This window comes from Natrix helvetica (assembly GCF_964273705.1).
Source record: "Natrix helvetica genome assembly, chromosome: 2".
NCBI lineage: Eukaryota > Metazoa > Chordata > Lepidosauria > Squamata > Natricidae > Natrix > Natrix helvetica.
The window spans coordinates 9396539-9424257 of NC_138552.1; the positions used below are offsets into that span (position 1 = coordinate 9396539).

Sequence of the window (27719 nt, forward strand, 5' to 3'; positions counted from 1 at the left end):
TGCCTCTTCCCTCCCAACCTCCACCTGCAAAGGAACCCTGTTTAAAAGTGAGAATGGTTTGCCACTGAATTTCATACTTCTTGAATATTGGCCTCGCTACATGGTGGAGCAGGAACGTATATCGGTGTGGCTCATTTTATTTATTTATTTATTTGATTTTTAACCCAACTTTATCACTCAAAGCGGTGAATGTACATACTCCTTCCTCCTCCTTTTTTTTGCCACCACAACAACCCTGTGAGGTGGGTTGGACTGAGAGAGAGTGACTGTCCCAAAGTCACCCAGCAGGCTTTCATTCCCAATATCATACTAGAACTCAGAAGCTCCTGGTGATCAGCCCAAAGACACCCAGCTGGTTTTCATGCCTAAGGCGGGACTAGAACTCACAGACACCTGGTGATCAGCCCAAAGTCATCCAGCCGGCTTTCATGCCTAAGGCAGGACTAGAACTCCCAAGCTCCTGGTGATCAGCCCAAAGTCATCCAGCCGGCTTTCATGCCTAAGGCAGGACTAGAACTCCCAAGCTCCTGGTGATTGATTCAAAGTCATCCAGCCGGCTTTCATGCCTAAGGCAGGACTAGAACTCCCAAGCTCCTGGTGATCAGCCCAAAGTCATCCAGCCGGCTTTCATGCCTAAGGCAGGACTAGAACTCCCAAGCTCCTGGTGATTGATCCAAAGTCACCCAGCTGGTTTTCATGCCTAAGGCAGGGCTAGAACTCTCAGTCTTCTGGTGATTAGCCCAAAGTCACCCAGCCAGTTTGCATGCCACATGAAAGACTAGAATCATGGCATCAAGATTTTCAAGGGACCTTGAAGATCATCTAATCAAATATTTTCCCATTATAAGATGTATGGACTTCAACTTCCAGGATCCTTAGCAATGGCCGTGTTGGCTGTGGAATTCTGGGATTCGAAGTCCACACGTGCTAAGTTTGGGAAACACTGACTTAATTGAACTCCTTTCCTAACAGCTCCCTTGCATTTGTGTTTGCTTTGGGCAAGATAACTGTGCAACAGGTTCTTTCCGGATTTTTACTGCATACAGTCCAAGTTCCTTGGAATATTCATCTGGAATAAATGTTGGCCTTTCTCCTTCCAAATTCCTGTAGGTATGGTGTAGCAGTGGGCATTGAGTTCAATGAGCCAGAACCCCACCCCCCCTTCTCACAAAGCAAACCGGAGCTTAACACAAACTTGAGAACTTCTTTGCTTCTGTTCAGAGTAATGTTTTCCTTTTTAAATTTTAACTGCTGTCTTTCTTCTCTTCCACAGTAGACAATAAATCAAGAAGTGGAGGGAAAGCAAAAAGGTAAGAGAAATGCAGCTACTGGATGGCATTGGGTACTAATTCTTTAGTATCCACTTTTATTGATTCATTTAATCTTCCCCCCCACCCATTTCTGAAATGCAAATGGTGTTGCATTCAACATGTTATGTCTTGTAGATGGATGGACGGATGGATGGATGGGTGGGTAGATGGATAGACGGATAGATGGATAGATAGATGATAGATAGATAGATAGATAGATAGATTTCAAGTCTGGTGGCATAAGGGATTCGGTTGCGAGCAGAGGAGTGCAGGACTCTTCTCGTGAAATACCATATTTTTCAGAGTATAAGACGCACCTTTTTTTCCTCAAAAAAGAGGCTGAAAATCTGGGTGCGTCTTATACACCGAATACAGCATTTTTTGCCTCCCGAAGCCCCGCCCCTTCACCAAAATGGCTTTGCGTGCCCTTATGGAGGCTTTCAGAGAGCTCCTGGGGGCTGGGGAGGGCAGAAGTGAGCAAACAATGGCCCGTTTTTTGCCCCCCCCCCGCCCCAGGCCCCAGCAGCACTCTATAAGCCTCCATAAGACTATGCATACATTTTTTTTGAGAAAAAACGGGTTCGTTTTGCTCATCCCCCCGCCCCAAGGAGCACTCTGCAAGCCTCCCCAAGGCTATTCATGCCTTTTATTTGGAAAAAAAGGGCCCATTTTTGTGAAAATCGGGCCGTTTTGGGGAGGTTTGCAGAGTGCAAAAACTTTTTTTTCCTTTTGAAAATCTCTTTAATTGATTGATGAGAATTACATTGATCAAGTGCTGTGCCCGTAGAAACACTTACCTACCTACTGTATTTCTCCCTCTCTCTCTATCCCTTTATCTACCTACCTACTTACACACTCTGTCTCTCTCTCTCCCTCCCTCCCTACTTTATTTCACTCTATTTCTCTCTCTCTCCCTCTACCTACCAACCTACCTACTCTCACTCTCTCTCCCTACCTATCTACTGTATTTCTCTCTCTTTCTCTCTCTCTTTCTATTTCTATCTCTCTCTCTCCCTCTCCCTACCAACCTACCTACTCTCTCTCTCTCTCTCTCTCTCTCTCTCTCTCTCTCTCTCTCTCCCTACCTATTTACTCTATTTCTCTCTCTTTCTCTCCCTGTCTATCCTTCTATCTACCTACCTACTTTTTTAAAAATTTGCCTCTTCAAAATCTTGGGGCATCTTATACTCCGGTGCGTCTTATACTCTGAAAAATACGGTATCTCTGGACTTGCTCAATTGTATTAATGTTCACTAGCTATGCAGTGCGGGTTCCAGACAGAAGAGCTGTATTCAAGAATTGGTCTAGGAACATAGAAAGGTGGAAAAACCTACAATTGTCCCTGATGGGTAGGATCGCAGTCATAAAAATGAATGTCCTTCCAAAATTTCTTTTCCTATTTCAGAATATCCCAATTAAATTAGATTTTTTTTTAAGGATTTGAATCAATTGGTTTTGAAATTTATTTGGCAGGGAAGAAAATCAAGAATAAAACTCAAAGCCATTCAAGATACTAAGGAAAAAGGAGGATTTGGCGTACCAGATTGGGAACTTTATTATACTGTGGCCACCCTAATGGTTAAAAGAATGGATAATGTTGAGAAATAAAAGATTACTCAAATTGGAAGGTCATGACCTCCAAGCAGGATGGCATGCCTTCCTGTAGTATGAAAAAGGATGTGTACATAAATATTTCAATAGACACTATATCAGACAGTCCCTGTTAGTAATATGGAACAAAATTAAACACGGCCACTATCCCGAAACACCCATTTGGCTATCTACAATGGAAGCATATATACACCCAAGTTTAATTAATATGGAAAATATTGTTACATATAAAGAGTTATTGAATAGACAGGGGGAGATTAAAACTAGATTAGAATTGGCATCACAAGATGTAATTTTACATCACCACGATGTAGAAAAGATGTGGAGACTCTAGAAAGAGTGCAGAGAAGAGCAACAAAGATGATTAGGGGACTGGAGGCTAAAACAGATGAAGAACGGTTGCAGGAACTGGGTATGTTTAGCTTAAGAGAAAGAAGAACTAGGAGTGACATGATAGCATTGTTCCAATATCTCAGGGGTTGCCACAAAGAAGAGGGAGTCAAACTATTCTCCAAGGCACCTGAGGGTAGAACAAGAAGCAATGGGTGGAAACTAATCAAGGAGAGAAGCAACTTAGAACTGAGGAGAAATTTCCTGACAGTTAGAACAATTAATCAGTGGAACAGCTTGCCTCCAGAAGTTGTGAATGCCCCAACACTGGAAGTCTTTAAGAAGATGTTGGATAGCTATTTGTCTGAGACGGTGTAGGGTTTCCTGCCTAGGCAGGGGGTTGGACTAGAAGGCCTCCAAGGTCCCTTCCAACTCTACTATTGTATTGAATTGTATTACGTACAAGTAGAACATGTCAAAGAAACTATGATCACCTGGGCGAAAAATTTCGGTTATAATATGGAATTGGCTAAGTGGGAAAAACTTTGGATATTTAATCAGAAACTAACAATGGCTTCAACATATAAAGAAAACCTTTATAAGATGTTCTACAGATGGCATATCCCGCCAGCACGGCTCTCCAAAATGTTTTAAAATCTGGCCCCAAATTGTTGGAAGTGTAAAAAAACACCAGGCACTTTTTATCATATGTGGTGGACATGAAATGAGGCAAAAAATATTGGAAAATGATTCAATCATGGTTAGAACAAATGGTGGGAGACCAAATTCTGTTTAAACCAGAATTTTTTCTCCTAGGTATAATACCGGAAGGATTTAAGAAAGATACACTTTATCTAATTATACATGTACTAACTGTGGCGCGCATAACTTATGCACAATATTGGAAAAAAGAAAATACGCCATCAAAGCTAGATATAATCAGAAAAGTGTTGGCCTGTGGGGAAGCAGATAGGCTCACTCTTGAACTTAAAAATAAAGAGGAATCAGAATATTTTGAAGTCTGGAACAGATTTTATGATTGGTATAGGACAAGGTGACAAGACTAGAACAAACTATATATTGTGATTGGACAGAAGGATAGACAATGTATTAAGTTGGCTAATAGTTAATGGTTGAGACTAGCTGTATATAATGTGACTGTATGGTCACTTCGACTTTGTTTCAAATGTAAAAATAATAAAAATATACTCCCCCCTCCCCCCAAAAAAGAATTGATCTAGGAAATGTTTTGTGTGCTCTGGTTAGCAGTACAATATTACCAGAGAAGATAGATGATAGATAGATAGATAGATAGATGATAGATAGATAGATAGATAGATAGATAGATAGATAGATAGATAGATGATAGATAGATAGATGATAGATGATAGATAGATAGATAGATAGATAGATAGATGATAGATAGATGATAGATAGATAGATAGATAGATAGATAGATAGATGATAGATAGATAGATAGATAGATAGATAGATAGATGATAGATAGAGAGATGATAGATAGATAGATGATAGATAGATAGATAGATAGATAGATAGATAGATAGATAATAGATAGATAGATAGATGATAGATAGATAGATGATAGATAGATAGATAGATGATAGATAGATAGATAGATAGATAGATAGATAGATAGATAGATAGATAGATAGATAGATAGATGATAGAATAGATAAATAGTAGATACTGTAGATAGATAGAGTAGAGTAGGGTAGAGTAGAGTAGAGTAGAGTAGAGTAAAGACAGACAGACAGACAGACAGAAAGATATGATGGATGATGGATGAATAGATAGAAGTAGGGGCGGCTGCAGAGTGTCCCAAAAATCAGGATAGCAACTGTAGCTGAATGATCAAAGCCTCACCTACTGATCATGTGGCCAAAGCCACCATATTGAGTTTTTTTGCACATACGCAGTGTTACGAACACCTCTGGGGTTGAGAATAATACAGAAGTGCAGTAGAAGGAAATGAAAGTAATGGACGAAAGAAAAATCAGATGCTCTCTGTTGATATGTTGTCTTAATATCGGGGAAGCAACACAAAACAGAATTATAAAACATACAGGCTTTAAAACTGAGTAAAACTGCACCAGCAACTAAAAAGGTTATGGGTAAATAGAAAATGCTCTAACTGACACACAAGATGGAAGGATCTTGCAAAGTCTTTGCCAAAAGGAAGTTCCTGTTTTTTTACCTTTCCATGCCAGTCTGTCACCCTGAGTGTCTCAGCAGAGCATAAAACATCTTGAGTGTAGAGCAGGGGTGTCACACTTGATCTCATTGAGGGCTGAATCAGGGTTGTGTTTGATCTCAGAGGGCAGGGGTGGGGGTGGGTGGGGGTGGGCGTGGCTAGGGTGGGTAGCCATGGTGGGCGTTTGACAAACATTTATTACTTATTCTTCATACTCCACTAAACTTTTTATTTCTTAATTTATACCCCATTGTTTAATAGTAAATTGCTTTTCCAGGTAGAAAATGCTACTGTATTTTTATTATTCAACTAATACTAAAAATACAATAGCTTAAATAGTATGATAATACAAGATCTAACAGCAGAGGTAAATTTCCAGGATAGTAAATAGAAATGGCAGATTGTTGATTGCAGATTAAATGGACCTACAGTATGTAAAATCTGGCATTAAACTGTAGTATTAGCATAGGATGTTGCTTGTTTTCTATCCAGATCAGACACTTGCTTCAGGCCACATCCCATATTTTTCGGAGTATAAGACGCACCGGAGTTTAAGAAGCACCAAGATTTTGAAGAGGCAAATTTTTTAAAAAGTTTTTGCACTCTGCAGACCTCTCAAAGATGACCTGGTTTTTTTGAGAAAACGGGCCTGTTTTTTGTCAAAAAAAGGGCATGCATAGCCTTTAGGAGGCTTGTAGAGTGCTCCTGGGGGCTGGGGGGGGGGGAAACGAGCAGAAAATGGCCCGTTTTTCACTCATTTTTGCCCTCCCCACCCTCTAGGAGCACTCTGGAAGCCTCCTAAAGGCTATGCACGACCATTTTTGCAAAGGGGGCAGGGTTTCGGGAGGTCAAAAATGCTGTATTCAGTGTATAAGACGCACCCAGATTTTCACCCTCTTTTTTGAGGGAAAAAGGTGCGTCTTATACACCCCAAAATACGGTAATTGTAATCCAGTCCAATCCAGTACTCCTGCAGCACTCTGCCGGCCGAAAATGGGCCGGCCAAGGCACTGTGGGCTAGGCCTTTGATATTTCCAGGCCGTTCCCACGGGTCAGATTTAAGGACCCCATGGCCGGATGTGGGCCACGGGCCTTGAGGTTGACACCCCTGGTGTAGAGCATAGTAGATCTTAAGGCTTGGAAGAAGACCCTTTTCTCAGGTAACCTGGTTCAAAACCATTAAGAGCCACTTGGTTAAAAGAAATGTTTCAAGTGAGCTTTAGAAATGAAGTGGCTGAGCCAAGATGAGACATTGTGAGGCAAGCTATCCAGTCTTACTCTGCATTATTTTGGGCAAAGTGATATCTCTGAATCTCTTAAAACCAGTCCTGCCTGCAGCAGAGTTTCAATCTAAACAGGAGAGTGAGGTGCCTGGATCTGTGGAGCTTTTATTGGGAGCGTCTGCATGGAGGTTAAAAAAAAGGTAAAATGGTGGCAGCTGTGTCCCACCCCTTTAATATGTGGCATAGGTAAAGGGAGGGGAGTGGCTTGATGCCATAGAGGTGGAGCTCTTACCTCACAAGTGAGGCTGTGAGCTTGATTTTGGGTAGCGGCAGATATTTCTCTCTATGGGTGCAAAGAGAAAATATCTGCTGTGAGCTCCCTATAGGCGTCAGGAAGAGAATCCAGCCAGTAAATGCTCAAGCTCTACTCAGTCTCCCCAATTCCACAGACATTTAAAGGGAGGGGATTTTATTGCCTTATTGTGGCAACCACTGGGACTTTAATTGACAGCATGCACACAGACGCACACACACCATCCATGATCCGGGCCTTGAGTCTTTTCCTCTTTAAGAAACGTGCTCAACTACAATCCGGTTTTTCCCATCTAGGGCCCCCAGCGGCACATGCCGGACTCTTCCCAAGATTAGCCAACATCAGGGGAGACCCCAGTCCAAAGTGTCACCCAGAAGAGTAGCAGAACTCAAAGAAAACTCGAAGCAGGTAAAACTCCTTTTCGTTTCTCTGCTGCTTTCACTTGTCAGGAGCCAGCTGGGAAAGTCACAAAGGGCCGTCGTTGGACGCCGCAACCGTTATAAATACATGCCAGGTGCCCAGATTTTGATCATGTGACCGTGGGGATGCTGTGACAGTCTTAAGTGCAAGAACTGGTTGTGAGTCACTTTTTTCAGGGCCTTTATAACTTTGAATGGTCACTGAGTGAATGGTTGCAAGCAGAGGTGGGTTGCTGGCGGTTCGGCCCGGTTCGGTAGAACTGGTGGTGGCCTGGAGCAGCTGAGAGCAAACCGGTACGGTGGCTCTTTTGGCCCGCCTGCGCTCTATACCTGTTTTTAAGGCAAAAGTCAAATTGTGCATGAGCACAGTGTGCGCCACCTGCGCGAGTCCCGACAATCAGCTGGCTGTCACAGGGGGTGGGGTGGATTGTGCATGCACGTGCAGCACGAGTCAGGCAGGCGAACGAACGGATCGCGCGCATTTGTGATCAACGAAACGGTAGTGACAATAAGTGCAACCCACCACTGGCTGCAAGTCAGGACTACCTATGAAGTGATGTTTTAAAAATTATTTAGTATGTTATTTATTTCTATCCCACATTATTATTATTTATTATATACTTTATTCGTTAAACATGAAACTCAGCCAACTGAACATTCAAAAAATCTATTACAAATACCATTGACTGGTGCTAATGGTTGATACGGTTTGCTGCCAGCGTCCCAGGTATCAACCAAGGACCTTCTTAAAATATAAGATGCTCCGAGTAGCTCACATTTTTGCAGTTCCGCTGGTGTTATTGCAGGAAGCTGCAATTTGTTGATGTATCTTTTAAAATTCTTGGACATGGTACAAAGTGCCCCGATGACAATGGGTATCACTGCTACATGCTTCATCCATAATCGGCTAGTTTCGATGACCAGGTTGCGATATTTCGTGATTTTTTTCCTAGTTCTTTTTCTTCGACTGGCATCTCCTGGTACAGCGATATCAATAAACTGTACACTTTGGCCCTCTACAACCGTGATATATGGCGTGTTGTATTCCAAATGACTATCCGTCATTATTATTATACTTTATTCATTAAACATGAAACTCAGTCAACTGAACATTCAAAAATGCATCACAAATACTATTGACTGGTGTTAATGGTTGATACGGGTTGCTGCCTGTATTATTATTATTATTATTATTATTATTATTATTATTATTATTTAAATAACTCAAGGTGGTGAATGTTTCCAATACACCTTCTTCTCCTTGTTTTCTCACAACAACAACCCTGTGAGGTGGAGTTGAGCTGGGAGAGATTGACTGGCCCAAAGTCTCCTAGCTGACTTTCATGACTAAGGCAGAACTAGAACTCGGAGCCTTCTGGTGATCGACCCAAAGTCACCTGGCCAGCTTTCATGGCTAAGATGGGACTTGAACTCACGGTCCCCCACTTTGTAACCTGGTGCCTTAATCACTAGACCAAACTGTCCCTCACTAACTTCAGAATATATATATATTTTTCCCCTTACAGGAGAATGAAGGTCCTTTAAGTCGGGTCGCATCGGAATTTGGTTTAAATGTATCTGCAATCCATAAAGGAGATGGAGAAGGCCCTCATTCTAAAAGAGTTAGTCAAAATCCTACAAACATTAAAGGTCTTATGTAACATTAAGGTGTCCAAGGGGAAAGACTTGCAGATATCTTGAGTGTTATTTAATATATAAATAGTCCTCGACTTACGGCCACAATTGAGCCCAAAATTTTATATTGCTAAGCAAGAAATTTGTTAAGTGAGTTTTGCTCCATTTTACTATTTTTCTTGCCGCGTTTATTAAGTGAATCACTGCAGTTGTTAAATTAGTAACACCGTTGTTAAGTGAATCTGGCTTTTCCATTGACTTTGCTGGTCAGAAGGTTGCAAAAGGGATCACATGACCCCAGGACACTCAACCGTCATAGATGCGAATCGGTTGTCAAGCATCCAAATATAAATCACATGATCATGGGGATGCTGCAACATTCATAAGTGAGAAAAATGGTCATAAGTCACTTTTTTCAGTGCTGTTGTAACTTCAAACGGTCAGTAAATGAACTGTTGTAAGTCGAGGACTACTAGTATTCATAAACATACTTGAAGTTGCTATGGTTGAATAACTTTGGATGATCAACTCTGGCCTTTGGTATCAATAGTGGTTTCTTCTCTGGTTTAGCTTGATATATTTTGGTTCACTGCAGAGTAGAGTAGAGTAGAGTAGAGTAGAGTAGAGTAGAGTAGAGTAGAAGAATAGAATAGAATAGAATAGAATAGAATAGAATAGAACAGAATTCTTTATTGGCCAAGTGTGACTGAACACACAAGGAATTTGTCTTTAGTGCATGAGCTCTCATTGTATAAAAGCTATAAGGGATAAAACTTGATCATAGTCATCATAAAAATACATTCTTCATAAATCATAAAATACAACACTTAGTGATAGTCATAGGATACTAATTAAGCAATGAACATAAATCATACTAGGAAACTAAATAAAACAATATAAATCGTAAAAATCCAAGCAACAAAGCTATAGCCATAAGTAGAAAAGGAGGTATTATTATTATATATTTATTTCTTAGCCGCACCCTCTCCCGAAGGACTCGGGGCGGCGTACAATAAAACATACGAAATAAATATGTGAACAAAACAAACATATAACAAAGACATACACTGAAACATACACAAGGAGGAGGTCGGCTGATAAAAAACAATTAAAATACAGTATTTAAAACCCCCTAGAAATTAAATATAATTAAAATACCCAGTTAAAAACCCGTCAGGAGCGATATGGTTAGATCAAAGTTGAGCCAGGCCAGCTGCTTGGAATAGGTGGGTCTTAAGCTTAATACGGAAGGAGCGGAGGTCAGAGGTATTCCTAATATCCGGAGGGAGGTCATTCCACAGGGCTGGGCCCGCTACAGAGAAGGCTCTACTCCTAGGCGCCGCCCCACGACATTGTCTAGCGGACGGCACCTGGAGGAGCCCCTCTCTGTGCGAGCGAATTGGTCGCAGGGATGTATGGGGCAGAATACGATCCCGCAAGTAACTAGGTCCTAAGCCATGGAGCGCTTTAAAGATAGTTATCAAAACCTTGAAACGCACCCGATAGACCACAGGAAGCCAGTGCAGCTCGCGCAGGAACGGTGTCACATGGGAGTACCTAGTACTCCCCATAATTACCCGCGCGGCTGCGTTCTGGACCAACTGTAGCCTCCGGGTGCATTTCAAGGGAAGCCCCATGTAGAGAGCGTTACAGTAGTCCAAGCGAGACGTCACCAGCGCATGAGTGACTGTGCGCAAGGCGTCCCGGTCCAGTAGGGGGCGCAATTGGCGCACCAGGCGAACCTGGTGGAACGCCCCCCTTGCCACGGCTGTCACATGGTCATCCATGGACAGCCGGGCATCCAGGAGGACGCCCAAATTGCGCGCCCGCTCCACGGGGGCAAGATGAATGCCCCCAATGGCCAATGATGGAATTAATTGGCTGAACTGGGGGGCTGGTACCCACAGCCACTCCGTCTTGGAAGGGTTGAGCTTGAGTCGGTTGTCATCCATCCAGATTCGTACGGCTTCCACACATCGGGACATCACTTCGATGGCCTCGTTGGGGTGGTTCGGGGTGGAAAAGTACAGCTGAGTATCATCAGCGTACAGATGGTATCCCACCCCGAAACCACGGATCTCACCCAGCGGCTTCATATATGTGTTGAACAGGAGTGGCGAGAGGACCGACCCCTGTGGTACCCCACAAGTAAGGGGGCGTAGGGTCGACCTCTCTTCTCCTGTCAACACACGCTGCGTCCGGTCAGAAAGGTAGGAGCCGAACCACCGCAAGACGGTGCCCTGGACCCCCAACCCCTCCAGCCGGCGCAGCAGGATACCATGGTCGATGGTATCAAAAGCCGCCGAGAGGTCTAATAGGACCAGGATAGAGGAACAACCTCTATCTCTGGCCCTCCAGAGATCATCCACCAACGCGACCAAGGCCGTCTCCGTGCTGTGACCGGGGCGGAAGCCGGACTGGCGCGGGTCTAGATAATCATTTTCCTCCAGATGTCGTGGGAACTGGTGGGCCACCACACTCTCTACAACCTTCGCCAAAAAGGGAAGGTTGGAGACAGGACGATAATTGGCCAGCTCCAAAGGGTCCAGGGAAGGCTTCTTGAGCAAGGGTCTCACCACCGCCTCTTTCAAGGCGGCCGGGAGAGACCCCTCGCCCAACGAAGCATTCACTAGGCCCAGGAGCCAGTCTCGTGTAACCTCCCAGGATGCCAGTACAAGCCAGGAGGGGCACGGGTCCAATAAACATGTGGTGGGTCGCAGTCGTCCACGCAATCTGTCCAAATCCTCGATGGCAACCAAGTCAAACTCCTCCCAGATCGAAACCTCAAGACTCGCCATGGGCGTCTCCACTGGATCACTGACAGGAACCCAGTCTCTCCGGATTTGAGCGATTTTATCCTGCAGATATTTACCAAATTCCTCTGCCCTGCCCTGTAGAGGGGCCTCCCGTGGCCTCTGAAACAAGAGGGAGCGGGACACCCGAAACAGGGCGGCAGGGCGGTTCTCCGTGGATGCAATGAGAGTGGCACAATATTGGCGTTTGGCCGCTCTCAATGCCACAAGGTACGTCCTTAAATGGGCTCGTACCTGTGTTCGATCAAATTCGGAGCGAGAGGATCTCCAACGACTCTCTAGACGTCTCTTGCAGCATTTCATCACCCTCAGCTCCTCGGTAAACCAAGGGGCTAGGGTGGATCGTTGCCACCGGAGAGGCCGCAAAGGCGCCACCCGGTTCAAGGCCCCGGTAGTTGCATTATTCCATGCAACCACCAGGTCCCCTACCCGGGGGCGGGTCAAGGTTACAGGAGGTGGCCCAAGCTCCGTCTGGAACCTATCAGGTTCCATCAGGCGCCTGGGGCGGAACCATCTGGCACTTTCCGGTTCCGCCTCCCCGCAGCGGGAGGTAGCACCAGGGAAGTCAAGACGAAGGAGTGAGTGATCTGACCATGACAGGGGAGTGATGGTTAGGTCCCCTCCTCCCAGATCACTCAGCCACTGGCCAGAGACAAAAACAAGGTCCAGAGTGTGTCCTCCCTCGTGTGTAGGGCCCTGAATCATTTGAGTCAGGTCCATGGCTGTCATGGAAGCCATGAACTCCCGAACCCCCTCTGATGCTTCTCCCACCGACGGCAGGTTAAAATCCCCCATCACTAAAAGTTTGGGGGTCTCAACCGCCACCGATGCGATCAGCTCGAGGAGTTCAGGCAGGGCCGCTGATGTATAGCGAGGAGCCAGGTATACTATCAGCAGGCCCAACTGTCTCCCAGGCCCCCATTTCACAACAAGGGCTTCACATCCGGACGTCTGTGGCACAGTAGACTCCCTCGGCTCTAAGTCCTCCCGAATAATTGCTGCCACCCCACCGCCCCTTCCCTGGGCCCGGGGCTGGTGAAATGCTCGGTAGCCTGGTGGGCACATTTCGACGAGGGGAAGACCTCCCTCGTGGCCCAACCAGGTCAGGTAATAGGAAAGATGAGAAGATTAATAGTAATAGTAATACAGTCTTACTAAATAGTTTGACAGTGTTGTGGGAATTAGTTGTTTAGCAGAGTCATGGCATGGGGGGGGGGGAAACTGTCCTTATGTCTGGTGGTTCTGATTGCAGCGCCCTATAGGGTCGTTTTGAGGGTAGAAGTTGAAACAATTTACGTCCAGGATGTGAGGGGGGTCTGCAGATATTTTCACACCCCTCTTTTTGACTCGTGCAGTATGTCAACTCTGAAGCTGGCCTGATCAAGGCCATTTTGGAGACTTTAGTGCTGCCAAAATGGTGCTGAGGGGCAGGGAGGGGGAAAGTAGCCAAAACAAAATAGTTTTCCCCTTGAACCAAGGTCATTCCCACAGGTGGCTGAAGAGAGGAAGAGTGAAGTTCCCAAGCAACCGGACAACACCTTGATTGACCCATGTGACTGATAGTTTGGGAAAGGGACAAACTCACTTTTAATTAGGTGAAAACCACGGGAACCTTTAGAGTCGGTTTTCACCCGTTTGTGCCAATACGATATATCCAATCAATGTGTTCTGTGAGGAATCTACCTGCCTTGGTGTTCTGTGTGCTATGGGTGTATTATTTGGAACCCTGACACAGTATACAGGTCGAAGTCTGTATCTGTTTTGTTTGGTGTCTCAGGTATTGCAAGAGTCTAGGTTGATCGAATGGTGTTTGCTTCTCCTGCAGGGCCAAATCATTGACTTCCGTGGGCTGATTCAGGATGCTATCAAAGGGACGTCCAGTGAAATTTCCTTACACAGCTTTAACTGCAATCCAGATCCTTCGGTGAGTGTCGTTTTCCCCCTAACCAATAGCTGGCAAAAGTTATTACCGTATTTTTCAAAGTATAAGACGCTCTGGAGTATAAGACATAGCTTAGTTTTGGGGGAGGAAAATAAGAAGAAAACAAATTCTGCCTCTGCCTACCAGCATCCATGGTATTCAGCTGACACACGGTAGCAAGGTCAGCCAATGAATAGGCATAGCAACTAAGTCAGCCAATGAGGGCTATTTAGACTCTGAAATTTGCCATGTGAGCAGCAAGGAGACAGGAAGGAGCCTGGCTTAGCCGAGAACTGAAAGTGAAACTGCTTGTGTTTTGCTTGTATTTACTGCTACCTTGGAAAACCTGCTTGTGGTAACGTATTGTATATTATTATTATTTTGAATCCTGCTGAATCAGCTACTGTGCTTTCTGAATGTGATTGCTGCTGCAAACTCTGACCAGCCAGGTCAGCTTCTGTACTTATTGCCGCCTGATTCAGCACAGCTGATTGGCAGGCAGATCGGACTGCCAGAATACCCTCAATCAGCTATTCCAGGCTGCAGGGATTGCCACAGACCATCCCTGCCTCCATGCTTCACGTTTTTGGCCTCTGGTGGGGGTGGGGGGGTGGGGCTACATTTGGTGTATAAGACGCACCAAATTTTCACCCTCTTTTGCGGGGGGGGGAGATGCGTCTTATACTCTGAAAAATACGGTAGTTCTTTGAAAACAATTATTTCAATTAGAAATAAAACTCCGATCAGAACTGTTGATGTGTGAGAATGTCTCCCAGCATAGAAAACCAGAATACACTATTTTGTATCTTAGCACAATGAGAGTGCCCAATTAATTTCCCCAAATTAATTAGAATGGCCAAATAATTTTTGCTTTGCGAAAGAGAAAATACACTGTTTAGGAGAAAAGGGTCAGCCTTAACTGGATCCAGATGTTCCTCAAAATACTTGCATCTCCATTTCTATGGGTAGTCCTCGTATTATGACCAAAACTGAGCCCAAAATTTATGTTGCTAAAGTGAGAAATTTGTTAAATGAGTTTTGCCCCATTTTTTTTCACTTTTCTTGCCAGCGTTGTTAAGTGAATCGCTGCGGTTGCTAAATTAGTAACCTGGCTATTAAGTGAATCTGGTTTCCCCGTTGACTTTGCTTGTCAGAAGATCCCAAAAGAGGATCACGTGAGCCGGGACACTGCGACCGTCATAAATAGGAGTCAGTTGCCAACCACAAACAGATTCAATAGAAGAAGAAAATCCGAAACTTTCACTTTAAAAAGTAAAACATTTTCACAAAATTTCCATTGATAGAAAAAATAAAATAAAAAAAAGATAACACACTGTCCAATAATGCTTATTTCCTTTTCTTTGCCAATTTAATTTAACTTCAATCTTTTTGGGGCAGTCTTTTATAAAAATAAAATTTCCTCACTAGATGGACATACTTTCTCTTTCCGCTTTTCCTTCCGTTGCGGAGCTGTCCCGACTTCAGCAGCTTGAGGATGTACTTTTTGTCGCCGGCTAGAAGAGATTCCCTTGGATCAATCAGGGACTTTGCGATGTCCCTGAGATCAGCAAGATGTACTCTTCCCTGTCACTGTCTCTTCGGGATGGTTTAGGTCCAGATGGACCGTCCAGTGGCAAAAGAATCGACTGTGATCTCGGAGCTCCGAGATTGCACGTTGTATCGTCATGACGTCAGCTTCTTTCTTCCATATAGGTCTTTAGGGTAGGAGAATGGAAGCAACAATGGACAGACCAGGAGTCAACCTAAACCAGCGATGGCGAACCTTTTTTGGCTCGCGTGCCATAAGTGGGGGGAGCGCAGGGGGGTCGTGTGCGGGCGTGCCGCACCCATAATGCAATGTGCGACCCCCAGTGCGCAGGCGCGCACTACAGGCATGACCCCCCCATTTTTACATGCTTTTTTCACCCTCCCCAGGCTCCGGAGGCTTTATAGGAGCCTGGGGAGGGCGAAAACAGCCTCCCCTGAGCGTTCCGAAGGCTTCAGGGACCGTCCGGAGGCTTCCCTGATGCCTTTGGAGTGCCCAAAATGACCCTCCGAGCAAACCGGAATTCACGGCGTCCAGGGGGGCGGCTGTTTTCACCCGCCCCAGGCTCCTATAAAGCCTCTGGAGCCTGGGGAGGGCGAAAAATGGCTTTAAAAAAAGGGTGAACTCAGCTGGCCAGCGCGTGCATGCCTCGCGTGCCCTGACAAATGGCTCTGCCTGCCACCTGTGGCACGCGTGCCATAGGTTCGCCATCACTGACCTAAACAATATTTTCTGCAACCGGAGTCTATTTTTCTTTTCTCTAGGAACGACTATTAAAACCTTTGGGCGCCTTACTTGGGATGACAGCTGAAATGAGGGAGCTTGCAACAGTTGTCAGCAAGGTGAGTTTTCCTTCTCAAACCCAAGGATGGTTGTTGAGCTCCAGCCTCATTCAATGAGGGACTAATCCTACTGTTCATCTTGATATTGAAAGTCAAGCAGAAGACACAGGAGGAACATTAATAGATTAATGTTCATTACATTGATACATTACATTAATACAGGGGTCAGCAACCTGCGGTTCTGAAGCCGCATGTGGGTCCTTCATCCCTCTGCTGCGGCTCCCTGTCGCCAGTCGGCTCCACAATTGATAGGGCTTTCAGTTAGGACAGGTAGAGGAAAAGGGACACCATGCTAGGAGACTCTATGATAGGGGGACCAGACTTCTGGTTGGCAGAGGAAAAAGGACATCCTGCTAGGAGGAGGATGGGGGAAACAGACTTCCAGTCGGCTTCAGAATTGAATGGGGAGCTTCCGGTTATTCTTTATTCCATTCTGTTCTTTATTCCCCTATTCTATTCCATTCCATTCCATTCTTTATTCCATTCTATTCTTTATTCCAATATTCTATTCCATTCCATTCTATTCTTTATTCCAATATTCTATTCTATTCCATTCCATTCTATTTTTTATTCTAATATTCTGTTCTATTATATTCCATTCCATTTCATTCTATTCTTCGTTCCATTCTATTCTTTATTCCAATATTCTATTCCATTCCATTCCATTCTTTATTCCAATATTCTATTCTATTCCATTCCATTCTATTCTTTATTCCATTCTATTCTTTATTCCAATATTCTATTCCATTCCATTCTATTCTTTATTCCAATATTCTATTCTATTCCATTCCATTCTATTCTTTATTCCATTCTATTCTTTATTCCAATATTCTATTCCATTCCATTCTATTCTTTATTCCAATATTCTATTCTATTCCATTCCATTCTATTTTTTATTCTAATATTCTGTTCTATTATATTCCATTCCATTCCATTCTATTCTTCGTTCCATTCTATTCTTTATTCCAATATTCTATTCCATTCCATTCTATTCTTTATTCCAATATTCTATTCTATTCCATTCCATTCTATTCTTTATTCCATTCTATTCTTTATTCCAATATTCTATTCCATTCCATTCTATTCTTTATTCCAATATTCTATTCTATTCCATTCCATTCTATTCTTCGTTCCATTCTATTCTTTATTCCAATATTCTATTCTATTCCATTCTATTCTTTATTCCAATATTCTATTCTATTCCATTCCATTCTATTTTTTATTCTAATATTATGTTCTATTATATTCCATTCCATTTCATTCTATTCTTCATTCCATTTATTTCTCCTATTCTATTCTATTCTATTCTATTCTATTCTATTCTATTCTTTATTCCATTCTGTTCTGTTCTGTCTTAAAGTTGCTGTGGTTGGACACCCCCCTGAATTAAAGGAAGGATGAGCCAGCCAGAACCTCCAGTCCGTTGCTGAGCGACAGTTCTTGCAGACCCAACCAAGCCTGACTAATGGAGAGAGATGCCGAAAGTCGCCGTTCAGCCACAGCCGACTCTTCCCTTCTGCTCCCCCATAATGGCATCAGCATAATTGCCTGTTCTTTGTCGTGTCGCTTTCCCGCCTTTGATTTCACGGCACGGCCGAGCTTATTTTGTTGCGTGTTTATTATGCTTGCACAGGAAGATGGGGAGGCCTGTTTTTAAGAAGATCAAACCATGTCTTGCAGGATATCTACCTCCACAGCCCCAACGTGAAGTGGAATTGCATCATCGGGCTTGACGCAGCCAAGCGGTTGGTCAAGGAAGCTGTTGTGTATCCCATCAGGGTAAGGAGTGGCTGAGCCACCTTTTCAAAAGTCACACAAATGGCCTCTTTTCCCATGGCCGAGATACACAGGCAGTCCTCGACTTACAGCAATTCATTTAGTGACCGTTTGAAGTTACAACCACACTGGAAAAAAAAAGGACTGAGGAGCGTTTGCTCACACTTACGACCGTTGTAGCTTCCCCATGGTTCGTGTGAGTTACATACGAATGCTTGACAGCTGACTCACCTTTATGACAATTGAAGTGATCCCCTTTTGTGACCTTCTGACAAGCAAAGTCAGTGTGGAAGCCAGAGTCACTTTACAACTCGGTTACAAACTTAACAGCTGCACTGATTCACTTAACAAAGTTGGCAAGAAAAGTCGTAAAATGGAGGAAAACCCGCTTAAGAAATTTCTCAACAACATAAATCCAACAGCATAAATTCTGGGCTCAATTGTGGTTGTCTGCCACAATTGGACCCAAAATTTGGGTCCACCCGTGGTCATACGTCAAGGGCCACCTGTATAGGTGGTCCTTGACGTGCGACCACAGTTGGGCCCCAAAATTTACATTGCTAAGAAGGCAGCTGTTAAGTGAATCATGCCTGATTTTACAACCTTTCTTGCCATGATTGTTACGCTAATCGCTGCCGTTGTTAAGTGAATCACATGGTCGTTAAGCAAATCTGGCTTCCCCCATTGACCTTGCTCGCCGGAATCCATCTGGGAAGGTTGCAAGTGATGATCACACGACCCTGGCACACTGTCATAGTTATAAAAACATGCCAGTTTGCCAAACCCTTGAATTTTGATCGTGTGAACTGCACAGATGATGCAATGGTTGTAAGTGCGAGGAGCATTCGTAAGTCACTTTTTTCAGTGCCATTGTAACTTTGAGCAATAGTTGTAAGTTGAGCATTATCTGTAATCTTTTTTTTTTCTTTCAAAACTACTATTGCTGATTTTGTAAATACTACTTAAATTGGGGAACAGGAAGCAATTTGGAAGGAAGGAAAATTAACTCGGGGACTGGTTTGACGGTTGTTTTGTCTCGTGGTGAAGGCATCAGGCTAGAAAGTGGGAGACAGTGAGTTCTAGTCCTAAAGGTGGGCTCAAAATGAAATAAATAAATAAAATCTAACAATGAGCTTGATGTCCCAAAGGGAGGGGGACATTAAATGAATAAAAGTGAAAAATACAGAATCAGCCACCCTGATTTCCTACATTTTCCCTTTAGCAATTGTTCTGATTAAAAATAAATGCTGGTTGAGTTGCTAGAGCAGGGGTGTCAAACTCAAATTTCATTGAGGGCTGCATCAGGATTGTGTTTTACTGGGAGGGGGGGAGGGGCCTCAAGTTCAGGGGCGCCTGTGGTGGTCCGAGCGCTCTGCCAGTGAAAATGAAGCTCTGCGCTCTGTTTTCAGCTGGGATGTCCTCCTGCAACCCTCTGCCAGTTAAAATGAAGCTCTGCGCTCTGTTTTCAGCTGGGATGTCCTCCTGCAACCCTCTGCCGGTGAAAATGGAGCACTCAGCTCCGTTTTGGGTTGGGACGTCCTCCTGCAACCCTCTGCCAGTGAAAACGGAGCTCTGAGCTCTGTTTTCAGCGGGGATGTCATCCTGGAATGCTCTGCCAGTGTAAATGGAGCTCTGAGCTCCATTTTTGGTTGGGACGGCCTCATGAGCTCCATTTTCACTGGCAGAGGGTTGCAGGAGATCGTCCCAGCCAAAAACGGAGCTCAGAGCTCCGTTTTCATCGGCAGGGGGTTGCAGGAGGACATCCCAGCTGAAAACGGAGAGCAGAGCTCCATTTTCACTGGCAGAGGGTTGCAGGAGGCCGTCCCAGCCGAAAACAGAACTCACGAGCCCATTTTCACCGACAGACGCAGCAGGGGCCGATCCATTGCTCTTTCCAGGATGGCCCCGCGTGCCGGATCTAAGCACCCTGCAGGCCGGATCTATCCCCCGAGCCTTGAGTTTGACACCCCTGTGCTAGAGTGACCTGCCAGATGTGCTTCGTGTTCCAAACAGCCCGTTTGTTTAGGGATGGCCTTTTTCATTTTCTTCATTTTTCCACAGTACCCACAGTTGTTTACGGGCATTCTTTCTCCTTGGAAAGGACTTCTGCTCTATGGGCCTCCAGGTATGATATGTGACTCTTTTTCATTCTGAATGCCGACAATCTCCTTAATGAAAGAGACCTTGACTTACAACAGTTCATTTAGTGACTGCTCGAAGTTACAACGGCACTGAAAACAGTGCCTTATATGACCCTTTTCCACACTCATGACCATTGCCGCATATACATGGGGAGGCAAGTCGTTCCACTGATTAATTCTTCTGTCAGGAAATTTCTCCTTAGTTCTAGGTTGCTTCTCTCCTTGATTAATTTCCACCCATTGCTTCTTGTCCTGCCCTCAGGTGCTTTGGAGAATAGCTTGACTCCCTCTTCTTTGGGGCAGCCCCTGAGATATTGGAACACCCCTAGTCCTTCTTGTCTAGAAAAGTATGTCTAGAGTATGTTCTGACCTAGGCTTCCCAAGATCATGAAGCCGACTCCTCGTCCGGATAAAACCTCTTTTATTTAGGTTAAATGGAATTCCTCTCCAGCAAAGTCCCAACCAACAGTCTTGCAAGAGATTTCACAACCACAGACCTTCATCAGGCTTGGAGAGCTGCCAGGCCGATATCTTCTGAACGCCACTCTGTAGCAGACAATCCTTGGCAAGAAGTCAGGAACAAATCTTCACTCTAATGAATTGAACTCATTGTCTCCTGCAAACTCCCCTCCCCTTTCGCTCCTCTTTATTCCCTATGAGAAGGGCCATTCACCATCCACCTGTGGCTTTACTCCCAAGTCGACCCTTGGTCCTTAACTGTTCTCTTCTTGCAGCTCTGAGCATGCGCACACTGGGAACAGGCTTCAGCTGCTTGTGTGCCTCACTGATGTCTGACTCCAAAGGCAGCTGATAACTGTCAGACGGCCCTTGCTCCCTCTCTGCCTCCGACACAGAGCCCTCATCAGAGCCTTCCCCAGACTCCAGGACTGGCCCATGTTCCTCCCCAACCTCCTCCCTGTCCAAATCTGCTGCCAGCTCTGTTGGCTGCTAGCGGACCACAATATAGCAGACATACCCAATTCCTTCAACTATTCTTCATACGTTTTATGACTGGAGAGTAAACACTGCCTTTCTTTGAACTTGTAGGTACTGGGAAAACTTTGCTGGCTAAAGCTGTTGCCACTGAATGCAACACAACATTCTTCAACATCTCCGCATCCACCATTGTCAGCAAATGGAGAGGCGATTCGGAAAAGCTTGTCAGAGTAAAAATCCCTTTTGTTTTCTTTATGCAAAGAATTTAAGAGAGAATTAGCTAAGATATGCCGTAATGGCGAACCTATGGCACGCGTGCCACAGGTGGCATACGGTGCCCTCTCTGCTGGCATGCAAACTGTTGCCCCAGCTCAGCTCCAGTATGCATGCCTCCCACCAGCCAGCTGATTTTCAGGTCTCTGCCACGCATGTGCGGGGGGTCACACACAGGAGACATGCGCACATGCGCAGAGGGATCTTAGGGGGTCACACGTGCATGCACGGGGGATGGGGAACGAATGTGGGAGACAGGGAAGGAACATGAGGGGCGTACGGCACCCCCCCTGCACCCCACTTTTCGTCCCGGAAGTCTGTAGGGATGCCTGCTAGACCCAAAATGTGGTGCAGACAGGGTTGCACGTGCATGCGTGTGTGGGGGCGGGGGGAGCATGGTGGGTTGGCATGCGCATGCGCAGGGGACAGGGCAAGGGGCTCATGCGCGTATTGCTTTTGGCATGCGACAACAAATAGGTTAGCCATCAGTGCCCTAATGCAAGCATTGGCTAAACTAATAATCCATATCCCAATACTTTCTAGAGCAGAGTTTCCCCACCTGAGCGTGGACTTCAATTCCCAGAATTCCTGAGCCAGCATGCTTGCTAGGGGATTCTAGGAGTCGAAGTCCAAGTTCAAATGTATCCAAGAAAATCACCCAGGATTAAAAATTATGGAGTGGACCTAATATTGATTCAGAGAGATTTTTAAACAGGCTGTAAAAACCCAGACATTCCACTAGAGAGCAGCAGAGTTAATTTTCTCTATTTCTTTGCTGCCCTCTGGTGGTCATAACAATTTCTGCATTCGACTTCAAAGGCCTGACTCTCCATGTCTTACTGTAACTTTTTCATAATACAGGTAGTTCTCCACTTATGACCCTTCGTTTAATGACAAATGGTTGTAACTCAAGTTCAAAGTTACAAAGGCACTGAAAAAAGCGACTTACGACCAGTTTTCACATTTACGACCGTTGCAGCATTCCATGGTCACGTCATCAAATTTTGGACCCTTACAACTGGCTCATGTTTCGGTTGCAGCATCCCGGGGTCACGTGACTTATGACCATTTTTTTTCACACTTATGACCATTGCAGCATTCCCTGATCACATGATCAAAATTCAGATGCTTGGCAATTTGACTCATATTTATGACGGTTGCAGTGTCCTGGGGTCATGGGATCGATCGCCTTTTGCGACATTCTGACCAGCAAAGTCAGGGAGGAAGCCAGATTCACTGAACAACTTGCCGCTTAACAACTGCAGCAAGAATGTTCGTAAAATGGGTCAAAACTCACTGAACAAATGTCTCGCCTAGCAACTGAAATTTGGGGCTCGGGGGAAAAAAAGGATACGATAATGAAGAAAAGGGAATAGGAAAGGACAAACATAAACTTGTAAAAGCGTTTGCGGGAATACCATCCCGAAAATACACCAGTTTAGAGCTGAAAAGAGATAACCGCAACAACAGAAAAGGAAAGGAGAGTAGGAGAGGAGAGAGGAAAGGAGAGGAAGGAGGGAAGGGATAGAAAGAGAAGGAGAGAGGGTAGGAGGGGGAAGAGGAAGAGAGGAATAGGGGAGAGGCAAGGAATGCAAAATAGGTGTAGGGGATGGTAAACAAAGCAACCCAGAATGTATATTTTCACCTTTTATATGGAAAAACAAATATGTAAAAGTGATAAAGATAAATAAGAACACTAACAATGTGAATGTATACCTGCAACTACCATATTTTTCAGTGTATAAGACGCACCTTTTTCCCTCAAAAAAGAGGGTGAAAATCTGGGTGCGTCTTATACACTGAATATAGCATTTTTTTGCCTCCTGAAACCCCATCCCCTTTGCAAGAAGGGGCATGGACTGGGGAGGACAGAAATGAGCGAAAAACGGGCCATTTTTTGCTCAATTCCCCCTGCCCCCCAGCCTCCAGGAGCACTCTATAAGTCTCCTAAGGGCTATGCATGCCCTTTTTGGGGACAAAAAACGGGCCCGTTTTTGCGTAAAATGGGCCCTTTTTTGCTTGTTTTTGCCCCCCCCCCCACTCCCCAAGAGCACTCTACAAGCCTCCTAAAGGCAATTCATGCCCTTTTTTTGGAAAAAGAAACGGGTCCGTTTTTGCGAAAAACGGGCCGTTTTGGGGAGGATTGCAGAGTGCAAAAACTTTTTTTTAATTTGCTTCTTCAAAATCTTGGTGCGTCTTATACTCCCAAAAATACGGTATATATAAGAGAATTTTTTTTAAAAATTAAACAAAGAAATTTGGGGTTCAATTGTGGTCGTAAGTTGAGGACTAGCTGTACATTTCAGCACAATTATTTTTGCCGAACCAAAGATTTAGCATGTCATTTGCACCAGAACTCTGGCTTGTCTGAAGATACTTAGATACATTTTACTTAGGTACATTTCACACACTCTTCTCTCTACAAATAGAGAGGTGTGTGTGTAAAATGTACCTAACTGTTTAGCTCACCCAACTTTTAATTGTCTTTGCATTCATTTTTGCTTATGAAAGTGTATTTAAAAATCCATAAATGCGGCTGTAAAGGGACATTTTAGTCTCAAGCAGTTATAGGAGGATTTGTTCAGCTTCTGTTTCTGGAATCATTCTCCTCTCTTATTATTCCCTTCGTATTTGAGTAGGATTTAGGTGAAAAGATTTAAACTATAAAGATAGGATTATTTGTCTCTCTTCGCTCTTTCCTCTACTCTTTTGTGATCTGTGGAGATTTAAGAATTATTTTCTATGTCCATATCAAGGCAGCATTTCTAACATGGTCCTCATCTGTTCTCATAATGAGATTGCTTACAATATTTTACTATAATAAGGTAAAGGTTCCCCTCACACATACATTCTAGTTCCCGACTCTAGGGGGCGGTGCTCATCTCTGTTTCAAAGCCGAAGAGCCAGCGCTGTCCGAAGACGTCTCCGTGATCATGTGGCTGGCATGACTAGAAGCCAAAGGAACACGGAACGCTGTTACCTTCCCACCAAAGGTGGTCCCTATTTTTCTACTTGCATTTTTACCTGCTTTTGAACTGCTGGGACAAGTAATGGGCACTCACTCCGTTACGTGGCCCTAGGGATTCGAACTGCCACTGCTGACCTTTCTGATCGACAAGCTCAGCATCTTAGCCATTGAGCCACCCTTTTACTATAATAGCCACTGCATTTTCCTGATCTCATAGCAGAAAGCAAAATACATACAGGGGGTCCTCACCTCACCTAATGACCAAAATCGAGCCAAAAATCTCTGTTGCTAAGCGAGACAGCTGTCAAGTGAGTTTTGCCCAAATTTTACGACTTTTCTCGCCGCAATTATTAAGTGAATCACTGCAGCTGTTAGTCCCCCGCTTGTTCAGTGAATCTGGCTTCCCCATTGACTTTGTTTCTCAGAAAAAGGGGATCACGTGACCCCGGGATGCGGCAGCAGTCATAAACATGAGTCAAATTGAAAAGCGTCTGAATTTTGATCATGTGACCACGGGGATGTTGCGGTGGTCGTCAATGTGAAAAACGGTCGTACGTCATGCTTTTCAGTGCTGTTGTAACTTTGAACGGTCACTAAGCGAAGGGTTGTAAGTTGAGGGCGACCTGAGCAGAGGTGGGTTGCTCCCAGTTCGGATTGGTTCGGGAGAACCGGTAGTGGTAATTGGGCGTGGGTCGCCGAACCGGTAGTGATGGCTGGCCGGCCACGCCCCTGAACCGGCTCGCTGCGACGCTTGCCCTGCCTAGTTTTCACCATGTGCATCCACACAACTGTCCCCTAGTGCCTACAGACAGGTAAGCAGCATGGGCTGTTTAAGGAGCCCCAAGGCTTCGCAACCACCGCCTCCTAAGTGGGATCGAGCCTCTCCACCTCTTCGATGCACGGAGACAGGAGGCGCTAGTTTCGTTTACTGCCTGCGAGCTCCAAGGGGTGGTGGTGGTGGTGGTGGTGAGCAGCCAAGCGAGCATGCCAGGATCTGCCGGCTGCCTCTAATCTGCAGTTGACTCGTGAGCAAGTTTACTCAGGAGCAGGGGACTCGACAGTCGGCAGATTGCTGGCTTGCTCGCTCGGCCGCTGCCCCCCACCCCCTTGGAGCTCACAGGCAGCGAACAAAACCACGCACTCTTCAGACCCTCCAGCTCTCCTGCGTTCAGCTGGGCTCGGCTCAGGTTGCTGCCTTCTTTGGTCTTTTAAAAAAAAAAACATTTACAGCATATTTTATTTCCCACCTCCAATCTGAAACGTCAATTTGCCAAGCCGCGCCCACAAAATAAGCCACACCCACATAATCGGTAGTAAAAAAAATTGAAACCCACCCCGTACCTGAGGTACATTTTTTAAAAATGTTCATTTGTTTTGCAGTATTGAATTGATACCTAGTATATCTGTCTCTAATGGAAGCTTATAGTGCAGTGGTGGATTATGACCGGTACGTCCCTGTACGGGTGTACCAGTGCCTGCCGGGAGCACCAGGTACCGTTCCAGTACGGTGCTCTGGAGGGCCCACCTGCCCGCGCGCTCTCCTTACCGGTATTTGAAGTTTTCAGGCGCAGGGAGCGTCTGGCACCTGCGCAACACTCTGCCGAGCAGCTGGATCATTGCGGAAGCATCACGGAGCATTGCGGGCCATACTGGTTGCAACAGGATCTGGAACCCACCACTGTTATAGTGATAGTTATCCCTTAGATCACCTGGTCCCAAGCCATGACGGGCTTTAAAGGTGACAACCAGCACCTTGAATTGCACCCAGAAGCAAATCGGCAACCAATGCAGCTCCCGGAGGAGAGGCGATACATGTGCACACTGAAATCTGCACAAAACCATGTGGGGTGCTGCATTTTGCACCAACTGCAGCTTTCGGATTCTCTTGAAGGCAGCCCCACGTAAAGCGCGCTCTTCCCAGATTCCTGCTGTCAGAGAATGATCCCAGACAGACCATTTCTCCCACTTGACATTTCTTCCTTGGGTCCTGTCTTTGTCTCCGCAGGTATTATTTGAACTTGCCCGCTATCATGCGCCTTCCACCATCTTCCTGGACGAGCTGGAGTCGGTCATGAGTCAGCGAGGCACAGTACCAGGGTAATAATTCTCTTTTTTTATATATATATTTTATTTTGTTTATACAAACATAACATCTTTGCAACATATTATACTTCTTTTACATATCCATTGTGTTTCCTTTGTCTGTACATGTAAATCTTATATAACTATATGTGTATGTACATATACTGTACATATACATATACACATATGGAAACCAGCCCTAGTCAACAAACGAGCCCCATCCACCACCCATGCCGTTACAACACGAAACAACAATGGACACATGGACAGCACCAATCAGCACCAATCTACCAATCATGATACAACCACACAACCAATCATTCCACTTACTGAAATAAAGCCAGCACTCCACACACCCCCACCAAGATTTATAGAAAGACCGCAGCTCTGACCACGCTTTAAGCCCAAAACCCAGCCTGAAGATGGCGAGTGAGACCTCGCTGAAACGTTGCCAAGATAATCTCAATCTTACACAGGAAAAGACCCGAATACAACAAGACCAGCATACCTACACCCATGAAAATCTACGAAAACAAATATACATACATACATACATACATGTATGTGCGCGCACACACACACACACATGCATACATATACATATTTTGTTTCATATATCTTTTCTATCAGTTCCATATGTAACAACCTTTATATACATTTAAGTCATCTTATGTCTCTTATTTCCTACTATTTTTGTCTACAGTCTATTTTGTATTTCCACCTCTTATTCCTTCTCCAGTTTTGTATTTGTTTTGTAGTTTCTTGATCTTTCTTCTTCTCTTCATTGCTTTCCTACTTTTTTTCCTCTTTCCTCTAGCCCAGTGATGGCAAACCTTTTTTGGCTCGCGTTCCAGAAGCTGGGGGGGGGAGCGCAGGGAGGTCGTGTGCGGGCATGCCACATCCATAATGCTATGTGCACGACCCCAGCGCTCCCCTCCATTTTTGGCATGCTTTTTTCACCCTCCCCAGGCTCCAGAGGCTTTATAGGAGCCTGGGGAGGGCGAAAACAGCCTCCCCACGCCCACGAGCCTCCAGAGTGCGAAAAACCGGTCCTACGGGCAAACTGGACATTCAAGAATGGACTTCTGATTTGCTTGTAGGGCCGGTTTTTCACGCTCTGGAGGGCGAAAAATAGCCTCAAAAGAAGACCGAAGTCAGCTGGCCAAGGTGCACATGTGCTGGCCAGCTGACAGGGCAAGCCTCGCGTGCCCTGACAAATGGTTCCATGTGCCATCTGTGGCACGCATGCCATAAGTTCGCCATCACGACTCTAGCCAATTATACCGTAAGGGTAACAATTCTCAAGCAGTCTAGGTTTTGTTGTTCTTGTTTTTTGGGTGGTGTGTGTGTGTGTGAATCCTCTTAATG

General features: G+C 45.0%; 1 protein-coding gene across 7 annotated transcripts in view; it reads left to right on the plus strand.

The window, feature by feature from the left end:
* KATNAL2 (katanin catalytic subunit A1 like 2) overlaps nucleotides 1-27719 on the plus strand; it is a 92209-nt gene that overhangs the window by 46504 nt on the left and 17986 nt on the right. For 4 of the 7 annotated variants that reach the window (XM_081942551.1, XM_081942545.1, XM_081942546.1 and 1 more), the window contains exons 4-12: nucleotides 1274-1310; nucleotides 7296-7407; nucleotides 8945-9040; nucleotides 13644-13790; nucleotides 16098-16175; nucleotides 17856-17954; nucleotides 20013-20076; nucleotides 21140-21258; nucleotides 26275-26366. In XM_081942551.1, the coding sequence (XP_081798677.1) occupies nucleotides 1274-1310; nucleotides 7296-7407; nucleotides 8945-9040; nucleotides 13644-13790; nucleotides 16098-16175; nucleotides 17856-17954; nucleotides 20013-20076; nucleotides 21140-21258; nucleotides 26275-26366 (844 nt within the window). The remainder of the gene's footprint in view (nucleotides 1-1273; nucleotides 1311-7295; nucleotides 7408-8944; nucleotides 9041-13643; nucleotides 13791-16097; nucleotides 16176-17855; nucleotides 17955-20012; nucleotides 20077-21139; nucleotides 21259-26274; nucleotides 26367-27719) is intronic. The other 3 variants (XM_081942548.1, XM_081942549.1, XM_081942550.1) reach the window with 2 other exon arrangements.